Genomic DNA, 12789 nt, shown 5'->3' with positions numbered 1-12789 from the left:
CAACTTAACTTAGATTAATTTTAGTCTCTTAGCTGATATTTTATATAAATATGAGGTGCGTGCAAGCACTGTACACCAAAGCAGAGAGGATACAAAATCCATTCATTAATTCTTTCAACATTCATTGCACAGGGATTCAAGGTCACATTATCAGAAAACCACAGGGGTCCAAATCTGCTCAAAGAAATGATGTGGATGATCAAAAACAGTAAGCAGAAACACATGCTTCAGTGAATGTGATCATGGGACTCTCCATACCAGGCAATTTCATCATCAGAATCCCTAAAATAATAATGTGTTACTGTCAGCAGCATCTGTAATAGTCAGTTCTTGCAGGATGTGTTTGTTCAAATCCTGTTTGACATCATTCTAAAGTTAAGTCTTCTAAAAAATGACTTCATTTTGCAGAACTTCCGCTTTTGCTTCTTGACTTTTCTCTTTCGAAGGTAAAACGCCTCCCAGTTTTCTTCATCTCCTTCCCAAGGAACCCAAGCCCCTCCGTTGCGTCTCGGATCGGCTCTGGGATCTTCTGCAGGGTAGCGCACCGGAACGGCGGTCCGGTTGTAGAACACTAACCGGGCCAGCAATTGCTTGACCACGTCTGGCCGGCGCTCTGCGAGATCATAACGCTCATACGGATCGTCCGCCACATTAAAGAGCCACAAGGATTTCTTCGCTTCCGTGTGCCGTTCCAAATTCCACCAAGATTCCGGAAAGTTTCCCAGCATCTGAGGCGGAATCCAGTCTCCATATCCAGGATTTCCGGTCAAGAGCTTCCAGTCTCCGACTCGAACCGCTGCCTGTACGGCCGTATTCCAGATCCCGTATCCGTTTTTTAAAGATCCATGCCTGGCGGCATTGTAGAGAGGATCAATATTATGTAGGATCTCCAAACGTGGAGACTCCTTCCTGCTACTAATGGTTTCCCACATATCATATCCATCAAGCCCGTCCATTTGGGAAACGTTCCCTCCTGCAAGTCCCACTAGCGTTGGGTACCAGTCGGTGATGTGAACCAGAGCTTTGCTAACTCTCTTCCTGCGTCTCAACAACGGACTATGGACGAATCCAATGCCACGGACGCCTCCTTCCCAATACGTTCCCTTTCTTCCCCGTAGAGGCCAATTGCTCCCGCCAAAGAGCGGCTGTCCGCCGTTATCTGTAGAAAAGATAATGATGCTGTTCTTATAGTAGCCATACTTTCGGAGTGCGTACGTCACGTTCTTTACCGCCTCATCTACGACCGAAACCATCCCGGCATATTTCCGCCGAAACACATTTCCCATTTGTCGATACGGATAGATGTATTCCCTCGGCGACTGCAATGGCGTGTGCACGGCTTGGAAAGAGAGGAAAATGAAAAGAGGCTGGGATGAAGGATCGTGAGCGGCGAGGATTTTTCGGACTCGTTGCGCATACAAATGTGTGGAGTAACGCCCTCCCTGACCCCACGCCACACGCTCGCCCTCGTGAAGGTCGTACCCGCAAATTCCCGGCCCGTCGCATGACTTGTAGGTGTAATAATCCACACTGCCCGTCAGAGAGCCAAAGTACGTGTGGAATCCGCGGCGGGTCGGCAGGCAATCGCGCTTGTAGAAGCCCAGGTGCCATTTGCCCACCATGTGCGTGGCATATCCCGCCTCCTGCAGCCGCTGCGGCAATGTCCGGAGGTCAAAGGGCAAACAGCTGGGCTGCCGAGAGCGGATTATCGAGTGCTGGAGACCCGTATGGATCTGATATCTAGAGCGGAAAGGGAAAGTAAAAAAAACTGGATCAGAACTCACAAACACATCTCATCACAAGCACAGACATGGATTGATTGATTTATTTTACACACTGTATTGCTATAGACATCAGAACTGCACATAACTGAATTATTTACTTTGTGCATGTTTATTTTCATCCTCTTGTGCTTTTTGTATGTCTCTCATATTCCTTTTAAAGTGTACATTTAATTTAATTTTTATTTATTATTTTTACTGTTTTTTTAATCTCTTTAAACCTTTTTATGATCATTATTTTTATACATTTTTATGTACAGCACTTTGAATTGTATGAAATGTACTATTAAATGAATTTACTTTGCCCTGTCTTGACTTTTCATAACCTGGACATTAGTTTATGACAATTTTCTGTAAAGAAAACTATGTGTATTGTGAAAAGTGTTGTACAAATAAATTTGATTTGTCTTTATTAAATAAGTTCTTATGTTCTACCGTTAAATATTTATTGGCCAAAAATGTTGCTCTTTTGTCACTGTTACTTTTGTCACAAGTAACAGTGATGTCAGATTTGTGAATGATTCACTTATTCGAGTGAGTTTTGTTCAAGAATCACTCAAGCTGATACACAAATGGGTCTGAATGATTAAAATGAAAAGAAAAATAATTTTCCACAAAAATTCTTTGTTCAAACAGTGCTGTAAATTGTCTGTACATTATATATTTGATGATGATGATGCCCACAGCTTCCAATAATCCATAATTCTGTCAGGACAACTATCGTCAAAGATGATTGACAATTAGCATACAGTTTGGTTCTGGGCAAGAACTCCCTGCGCATCCATGCAGCCTAGCATGGATGAGAGCAGGGAGAGCAGTGATAACCCCCCAGGGTAAACAAAACAGAACCAACATACTGTAAATGTATTGCATATATCATTAAAGTTCAATCATTTTATGTACACATTTTAGAATTAGTCTGATTCAAAGGAGAATCAGAAGGCTGAATCCTGACTGACAGAGAAGGAGTTGGGGATGGAGGATGTTAATTAGCTATTGAGCAATGCGAAAACTGCTGATAATACCGAGGGACCTTATATATGAATGCTTAGATAGGTGTTGTATTACTATAGGTAGATGGGGATCAGCTGAAGGTCAGCTGATGCGAGCTTGACTAACGTGACCTGCCAGAACTAACGCTACGCTTGATTGTTTTCCAATAACGCATAATGCACCATTTTAATTAACAGGAAAGTAGTATATACAGTATATTTGACCAAATACACTGTTGTTGATGAGAATTACTCTTTTTTTAAATGATCAGTAATTAGTTAACTTAAATCAGTATATCTCAACTTTTTTCACTCCAACGACCCACATTGTCCACAACAATATTCAAAGGCCCCATGACTTTTCCAGTTGTTTTACTGGATAAAAATTCTTAAAAAACATTTTTCACATACAGTTTCTGATTAAATATTTTAGAGCTTGGCATAAAGTGTGTTCATAAAGTGCATAAAAATGCCCACCGGGTTATAAGGCGAGTTACATGACTTTTCCAGGTCTATACAAATCACATTATTTTAAGTCATCTTGAGGCCCCCTAGTGGGCCCCCTGCCTTGAGTGTTTCTGGCATTGTAAATTGCTTTATTATAACAATATCACCCTTACAAAACCGTACTGTGGTGTACCGTGTGATGACCATGGTGCTTTTATTTTATTTACCACTCATTACCATATTTATGTAGCAAAAACAGCAAGTAGACGTCCACATACATGGTGCAAACAGCTGACAGACGCGAGTGAGTGAGTTACCTGCCAGTGATGAACTGACTGCGGGAAGGAGTGCAGATGGGCTGGATGTAATAGTTCTCCAGCTTCACTCCCTCCGCAGCCAGCTTGTCCAGTGTCGGTGTGTGGATGTCTCTGTTGTGGTAGCCGATGTCGTTGAAGCCCTGATCATCCGTCATGATGAAGATAATGTGCGGGCGCGGATGGTTGGGCTGCTCGACCTGGTTCGGACTCGTCCAGTCCTGGGACAGATAGCCCAGACTGAGCAAGCTCATCACGGAGAGCGCCGTCAGAGCCGCTGCTGTCATGGTCAAGTGACTGCACGTGAGGAAAAAATCATGAATGATCGTCTGAACTGCAGATACGAGCGTAAAGTTTGCGTGAGGAGGCAGAGCGATGTATGTGCGCGCCGTGAGGGTCTGGCGATGTCTCAAGAACTAGTGAGCTCAGCTAGAGCGCTTTTTTCCCTGCACGTGCCTACAGTGGCCAATAATGTCTAGTGAGATTAGTACTTTCACAGTATTTTTGCTATTCATGCCGACAAATGCTGCACACACACGATGGCACACCGGCACCCTAAAGTGCACAATGCATTTCTGATGTTGCACACCAATATGATGCTCTCTAAAGTACGCTGTAAAAATAAACAAATAAATAAATAAAAATAACGAGTAGGCTAATTCACGGTTTTAAAAAATGTGTTTACCAGAACGTTACCTTGTATGGCTACTATTACTTTTTTTAAAGTTTAACAGATATTTTACAGTCTTAAATGTAGCCTACTATAGAAACATATTATAATGTCAATATACTAATTTACTAATTACAATTATACTAATTATAATATACTGATAAATGATACTTTATACTTAATAATATACACAAAGTACCATCATGGTAACATGACACACACAAAAAAAAAAGGAAAAATAGAAAAAATGTCAGCAATTCCAATGAGAAACCATTCAAATGTGAGAGGATTCTGGGAATGCCGATTTATACTTTTTTAAAATGTAAATTATAATGAAAATGTATTACTTCTAAAATGTATTACTTTTTTAAATAATGCACATTTGACAGAATTTTACTGTAAAATTACACTGTAGGAAAAAAAGTTTAAGTATCAATTAGAAAATTAATAGTACAATTTCCATTAAGGACATTTCCTTCAACCCTAAAACACAATGCGTAATTCAAAATAAAACACCTGTGAAAAATCAATATGGGAAATTCCTTATATTAACACTATAAGGCTGTATGTTTACAGACTTTTCGTAGAGTGTACATGAAATGTGCCATAGATGCATTACAGTTTTTCACCATATAAAGTAAGGTAATTTAACTTTAATCAATTATTGTAGCATTTTCATATTTCATTATATTTTTTATATCTTATCTTTCTTTCTTTTTTTTTACAGTGTACTATATTTTGTCTTTGATGCCCAAAAATGCTTTACATAACATTACTCCAAATCTTTTTTTGTTTGTTTTTTTGAATACATATGACATTTCTAAGTATGCAGCTCACTAGGTTTTGACACAGAGCCACAGTTCAGTTTTTTCTGCTTTCTAGAATTGAGTCTTCAACGCCCCTTAAGTGCAACAAAGAGACATATTCAAGAGAGATGTCTTCACTCAGTGTGTGATGCCTTGCCATTGTTTAAACGAATAGCCTATAAAATAAATGCATTACGCCAATGGCTTTCATCTGTGGTTTGGAGTCATTTGCACATAACTGTTGATTTATATTATCATTTTATCATCATGGACATATTATGACCTGACTACAGATGTATAGGAAGTACGATCATTTTTACAACCTGTTTATAAGCTCAGTAAATGGAAGACAGTCTTTAGATTTGCTCTTATTCATTTGGTCAATGTTTTTTTATTAATCTCCAAACACAAGCTGAGGCCCCTAAGGATTCCTGCTATTAAAACATGCTGTAGGAGTATTTAGGGGGACCAGGGGTACAAACTGTGCTTGAACAGAGACAGCGTTTGTGCACACAAGAGCTCTTTTATTGGGACTTTGAGCATGTTATTATATATGAGCTGGCGCTCACTGGATTCACTGTGTGCACATCACCTGAAGCCACACACTCCGCTGATAAGATCTGAAAGAGAAACATACGTTTCTGCTCACATCTGTGTCCATTTAGCACCGGTGTCAACATATTGTGCAATGAAGTCAACATTCTCTGTAAAATAAATGAATGCCAGAATGCTCCAAGCCAGAATGCTCCAGACCAACTATCACGTCATTTTGAGAGGAAATCAACCTCACAAATCATGTGTCAAATCATACATTTTTAGCATTTTGTTCTTAATAAAAAAGACAAACAATTGGATATTGAGAAAATGTTTAGGATTAAAGATTTTTTGATTGTGGATATTGAAGATGAAACTAAAGTGTTAATAAGAATCTGCACTTGAGTCAACAGGACTGGTCATGAATGAGTCATAATTAAAGGAATAGGTCATCCAAAAATGACAATTTGCTGAAAATGTATTCACCCCCAGGCCATCCAAGATGTGTTTGTTTCTTCATGTGAACCGATTTGGAGAAATTTAGCATTACATCACAAGCTCACCAATGACTGGAGGAAGAGTTATTATGGATTATGGACTCATATTTTGGCCAGAAGTGACGGTTTAAAGTTAAAAACCTCTTAATGATGGATTTGTTTACAAACACGCAGCTTTTCACGTCATAAGACGTTAACTGATGGACTGGAGTCGTGTGGATTATTTGTGGATTATTGTGATGTTTTGATCAGCTGTTTGGACTCTCATTCTGACGGCACCCATTCACTGCAGAGTTTTATATTTGAATTTATAAAATTAAAATGAAATTGAATTCAACTGATTAAAAGTTTAACAAAAACAATTACAGTGCAGTGCCAAAGAAATATACTTTATAAGAGTGATTCAAGTTTTCTCTCTTACTTAAAATATTTGGCAATGAAAATATCTTACATGAGTGAGTAAACATTACTTTCCTCAAAAACAACAACAACAGCAAATCCACCTTAAATTTCTCGGATGTCAGTTTTAGCTCAAACCTCCGCATTCTGAGTTGCTGCCAAGCTGTTACTATCTTTAATGTCGACTTTGCAGAACAAATGTACACAAGCGCTTTTAGATCTCTCTATTAATACAACAACTGTTCATAAATCTACTAAATATTATGTCTGGTATTTAAAAAAAAAAGTGAGATATTTTAAAAAATCTGGCCTTTATGGGCAGCTTGTACAAATTCCTTTGGTCACAGTCACCTGGTCTCGTTGACTCAGAGATTGTTCTGGGATGAATGTAGACATAACAAATCAAAGTAAATTATCACACACACACACAAAAATCGAATCGATTTATTCTATTTTTGTTATTCTTTACAGGTACGTTGGGGCTTACTGAGTGTTTTTTTTTTCTTTTCTTCTTTTTTTAAAATAAATTACCTATATACCTATAAAACACATTCACCGTCATGTTTATTACAATAAACTAAAGAAAGTATTCATATGGGTAAATCTAGAGGTAAATATGCTTTTAAAAGTATTACTTATTCAAACATGTCCAGAAGATGCGTGCGTTGAGACACAATGCAAATTTCAAATTTGTCTTCTTAACACTAAAACTGTGCGCCTTTACACATACTACGGAAATTATATATCAGCACCCATAGAGACCAATTATTAACCTTTATTTATGTCAGCAGTAGTGGAGGGATGAATGATATATATAATATATCACAACATCAAGCCCTCAGTGGATAACAGATTGTTGTTGTGAAACGTGTTTTATAATGGCCGTGTGCTTAAATTATGTACTGGGATTATACGTTTATAATCTCGCAGAGAAAATGTACTTCTACTGTTATTGTCACCTCTGAACATCATGTTCGTTAAACACATACTCTTTTGTAACTCCAAATCTGATCAATTTTTTTCCCCTTTATGGCCTGAGAGAAAGCGAGAAGATGAAAGGAAATAATTAGAAGAGAAGCCAGCAGAGTCTGAGGAGATGTTGAATTTGGCGTTGCGAGAGTGTTATTAAAAACCCTTCCCCTCATACTAACACTAACTCTATTTAATCATCTACCACTTCCAGTAAAATGGCACACTTTTCATTTTCAAGCTTTCAAAGGATCTCAGGTTCTCATATTTACAGATAGTCTGTTCAGAGAGGACTTTTTTTCAAACCTAATTTGGAAATGATTTTTATTTTCATGCTATGAGCAGTTTCTGAAACATGATGGTTTGAGTCCAGTCGTTTGTTTCTGCTTTTATAATCCTGTTTAAACCTATTAATCCTATAAATCTGGTTTAGAGTATTACTGAGTATAGTGTGGATCTTGTCACCCTGTCCTGAAAGTGATTTTTGTGCATAAATGACCGATCACATCTGTTTTCATATAGAAGGTAAACAGCCAAGTTGTTATAGATCGAGAGGGGCCAGTAGTGAAAAGTGGGGCGGCTGTTGAGCAGTTTTCAGCAGAGGGTAGTTGTCAAAGAGAGGGATGTGAGCGGTGGGCAGACCTCTGAACAGCTAAATTTGTGGAATGTGTGTTCGTTTTATATCCTGGGGAAAGTGAATCTTGTTTTTGGATGAAACCTGAGAAAACGGTGCATACAGCACACGCTCACACAAGCAGAGCTTGACACTTGCAGACAACTCAGCGAAACATCATGACTATGTTTGCAACAATATAGGAGAAACTATTAATATGCAAGGAAATCTATAGTACATTTCCCACTCCCATTCATTCTTCATTCAATCACCTGAGCCATAAATGCCTAGAGCAGAACCCATATATATATATATAGTACCCTTCAAAAGTTTGGGATCAGTAAGATTTTTAATGTTTTTAAAAGAAGTTTCTTATGCTCATCAAGGCTGCATTTATTCGATCAAAAATACAGAAAAAAACTGTAATTTTGTGAAATATTATTGCAATTTAAAATCACAGTTTTCTATTTGAATATACTTTAAAATATAATTTATTCCTGTAAAGCAATGCTGAATTTTCAGCATCATTACTCAAGTCTTCAGTGTCACGCGATCCTTCAGAAATCATTCTAATATGCAGATTTATTATCAATGTTGGAAACAGTTGTGCTGCTTAATTTTTTGGGGACCTGTGATACTTTTTCAGGATTCTAAAAAGAACAGTGTTTATTCAAAATATAAATTTTGTGATACAATATACTATTCAGAAGTTTAGTTTTCTTTCTTTTTTTTTTAGAAATTAATTCTTTTATTCAGCAAGGATGTGTTAAATGGGATGTGCTAAGACTATTTTGAATAAATGCTGTTCTTTAAAAAATTTACTGACCCTAAACTTCTGAATAGTAGTGTATATTATAACACAAACACTTATTTTTAACCTTTTAATTATCAAAGAATCCTGAAAAAAAGTATCACAGGTCCCAAAAAATATTTAGCAGCACAACTGTTTCAGCACTGATAATAAATCAGCATATTGGAATGATTTCTAGGATCATGTGACACTGAAGACTGGAGTAATGGCTAATGAAAATCCAGCGCTTCATCACAGAAATAAATTATATTTTAAAGTATATTAAAACAGGAAGACAAAATTAGAAATTGCAATAATATTTCAGTTTTTTTCTGTATTTTTGATCTAATAAATACAGCCTTAATGAGCATAAGAGACTCCATTAAAAAACATTTAAAATCTTACTGATCCCAAATTTTTGAACGGCAATGTGTGTGTGTGTGTATATATATATATATCTTTATACATATATATTCTAAAAATTCTACAAAAATACATAACTTGGGTGCATGTTGTTGTTGAAAATGGCATCATTTTTCTTCTTTAGCGACATTAGTCATATGACATTCATGGCTCAAGTGATTGGCTTTGAAAGTTCTGCGGTTCTTCTCCAGGTATTGTAGTCTAGACCTTCTTGGTTAGAATATGCCATGACTGTTGAACGCCTGTAAAGAGAGAAACTACACAATATAATTGTGTAGTTACAGCATGTGCCAGCAGACGATACCTGCAGAGGAACCAGCCAAACCCTGACCCCCTGGCTAAACCATTTACAAACTCTTTTTTTCCTCAGATACTCATGAATGGAGCTCTGTGAATGCTAGTTACCCCGCTCCTCCTGTCAGTTGACCTGAACTGCTTACCATCACCTGCCTAGAGCTAGTGAAGAGTTTCTCCTTCATTATTCATGCAAACAGAGTCAAATGTTAGGTAATTATCAGTTTCATCATAGTCATGAAAGTTTGAAACTGCTGTTGTTTTGGGTTTATCTGAGTTTATTCTTCCCACCCTGAATCCTCTTTAGAGAAACATGTAAACACGAGTGGGCTGCGTTGCCCTAAAATAAACATATTCACACACACCCTTCATACAGACATACACACGCTCACACACCCCACAGCTCAAACCATAATCCAAACACACCTGCTCACACTCATTTCACCACACTGCTGAGTTTGGATGTCTGAATTTGATTGGTCTTGATTGGTTGGAGCCGGGTGTTGGAGCAGCGGTCGTTTGTGGTTTTACACTTACACAGAGGTGTTTTTCCCTGATGTGACTCGCTGACTCTGCTGTTTTTGAAATCAGATGATGATCCTGACCCCAGTGAACCGCTCAGGTAACATGTTCAAGACAGACCAAAATATCTACATTGGTTGTGATGTCTCTCAGACCTATCAAACATGTGCTAGTACTTCTTGGTCACTTAATATATTAAATAATATCAAGTCGCATACAATTAAATTACATAATTTTCTTACAAACCTTTAAAGTACCCCTATTATGCCTTTTCGAATATTACCTTTCATGCAGTGTGTCATGTAGCTGAATGTGATTGGTCTTGATTGGTTGGAGCCGGGTGTTGGAGCAGCGGTCGTTTGTGGTTTTACACTTACACAGAGGTGTTTTTCCCTGATGTGACTCGCTGACTCTGCTGTTTTTGAAATCAGATGATGATCCTGACCCCAGTGAACCGCTCAGGTAACAGGTTCAAGACAGACCAAAATATCTACATTGGTTGTGATGTCTCTCAGACCTATCAAACATGTGCTAGTACTTCTTGGTCACTTAATATATTAAATAATATCAAGTCATCAATATCATTTTCTTACAAACCTTTAAAGTACCCCTATTATGCCTTTTCGAATATTACCTTTCATGCAGTGTGTCATGTAGCTGAATGTGAGCATAAACTATCTGCAAAGTTGTGAAGCCGACAGTGCACGATAAATAAAGTTATTGTCTATCAAAAAAAAAAGAGTCGGCTCGCAATCGCCTAAACGAGTCATCAGGAATTTGAATCTTATTCTGTTACGGCTCTACGTCACGAAGTAACACATTTGCATAATGTCTGCCCACGTTCTACGTTGCCAACTTGCCCGCCCACAAACAGTAACATTTCCATGTGGTTAACATCATGTCGAGAAGACGCTGTATCCTACGCTGTGATAGTAAATATGTTTTATCACATCTTATAATTACCACACGCTTGTTAACTTGACACTTACCACTGAGAAACGTCCTGCTCCAGTCCTGCTCGCAAACCAGTCTCTTGTCGATCAGCCAGTTCAACCGTTTCATCATTAGACTCCGGCTCGAATTGGTAAGGTACAATCGATACCATCTTTTCTATGTATTGACAAGTCTCCAGGGCTGTCATTCCGTCATGGCAATGGGCGTTTAGTTTCCGACACGCGCTGTACGCTGTAGACCAATCCAGAGCCAATCGCTCTACGGCTCTGGACCAATCACGAAGGACTGCGCCATCTGACCAATCACAGCAGTGAGGGCTCACGGAAAGGAGGGGTTTAGAGAGACTGAATCATTTAGAAATTAAGTAAAATTAAATCTATTTTTTGAGAAAACTAACATGTTTTTTGACCTCGCATGCATGTAAATCTGTTTTAGGAGACTCATAAAACAATATTAGCAACCTTAAAAATGGCATAATAGGGGCACTTTAACAGGTAAGGAATCGTGGCCTAGTAGTTAGTGCATTTCTCTCTAATATTTTATAGTATAAAGTATTTATATGGTTTTAAAGGTGACATATCATGAAAATCTGACTTTTCCAGGTTTTAAGTGCTCAGGTCCCCGGTGCATCTACAAACCAAGGAAACATGAAAAAGATTAACCCAGTAACTTTGTTTTGGTAAGCCTTTTTCTGCAAGCGTCTGCATATTGCTGCTGCCACACAGATCTAAAATAAACAAGCGATTTATTTCCCAGCTGTTTACCTTCACAGACATAACCGACTGTTTTTTGTAACTCATGTGTGCTTTTAACGTAAACTTGTGTGTGAATGAGAACTTAGTTCAGTACTCACATGCTGTGACAGCCGCTTTCTGTCCGTGTGCTTCGGATGTGTGCGCTCAGAAAACTGTATCTCAGAAGTTTAAACTAATATGGTTGAAACCGCATGATTTCAGCACGATAAACATGATAATCAGAACCAAAACAGATGTTTTTAGCAGGTTCGAGCTGTAATGACCCAGCTCTATTCTGGAAAAGGGGGCGGGGAGCAGCAGCTAATTTGCATTTAAAGACACAGGCCCGAAAAACAGCGTGTTTCTGCTTCCACTCAAAATAGGCATTTTCAAAATTATATAATAAATGATCTGTGGAGTATTTTGAGCTGAAACTACACAGACACATTCTGGGGACACCAGAGACTTATATTACATATTGTAAAAAGGGGCATAATATGTCTCCTTTCATTTAATGCATACTTAGTGAATTAAATTATACGTAAACACTTTGTATATCATTAATTCAATGCATTCTTAGTGAATAAAATGATCTGTATACCATTAAATTATATATATATATATATATATATATATATATAGTGTGTGTATTTATATATACATAATAAATAAACACAGTACACATGTATATTATGTAAACAAAAACTTAAATTTTGGATGCGATTAATCATGATTAATTGTTTGACAGCACTAATATACAGTATATATATATATATATATATATAAAATATTGAATAATGTATGTGTGTGTATTTATTTATTTATTTTATTTTATTTATTATATTTTACTTCTTTCTTAAGAAGAGAAACACAATTTCAAATAGCAAAAAATGGCAATGAAAGACTTGATTTTCAATAATTTTTCAGAAAATAATTAAATTGTAATCCATCTATTACAATTTACCTATATGTGTGTGTATATATATATATATATATATATATATATATACTGTATATTAGTGCTGTCAAACAATTAATCATGATTAATCG

General features: G+C 37.3%; 1 protein-coding gene across 1 annotated transcript; it reads right to left on the bottom strand.

Annotated features, from left to right (window-relative positions):
• Positions 1 to 347: 347 nt before the first annotated feature.
• Positions 348 to 3873, bottom strand: arsia (arylsulfatase family, member Ia). The gene is made up of 2 exons (XM_016234202.1): positions 3538 to 3873; positions 348 to 1740 (listed from the first exon to the last, which is right to left on the bottom strand). Exons 1-2 carry the CDS (start codon positions 3819 to 3821, stop codon positions 348 to 350), a joined length of 1677 nt encoding a protein of 558 aa, XP_016089688.1. The 5' UTR covers positions 3822 to 3873.
• Positions 3874 to 12789: the final 8916 nt, after the last annotated feature.

The sequence above is a fragment of the Sinocyclocheilus grahami genome, unplaced genomic scaffold (genome assembly GCF_001515645.1).
Source record: "Sinocyclocheilus grahami isolate Dianchi unplaced genomic scaffold, SAMN03320097.WGS_v1.1 scaffold447.1, whole genome shotgun sequence".
Taxonomy (NCBI): domain Eukaryota; kingdom Metazoa; phylum Chordata; class Actinopteri; order Cypriniformes; family Cyprinidae; genus Sinocyclocheilus; species Sinocyclocheilus grahami.
Note: the sequence above shows the minus strand (reverse complement) of the source record. Positions and strands in the feature narration are given on the sequence as shown.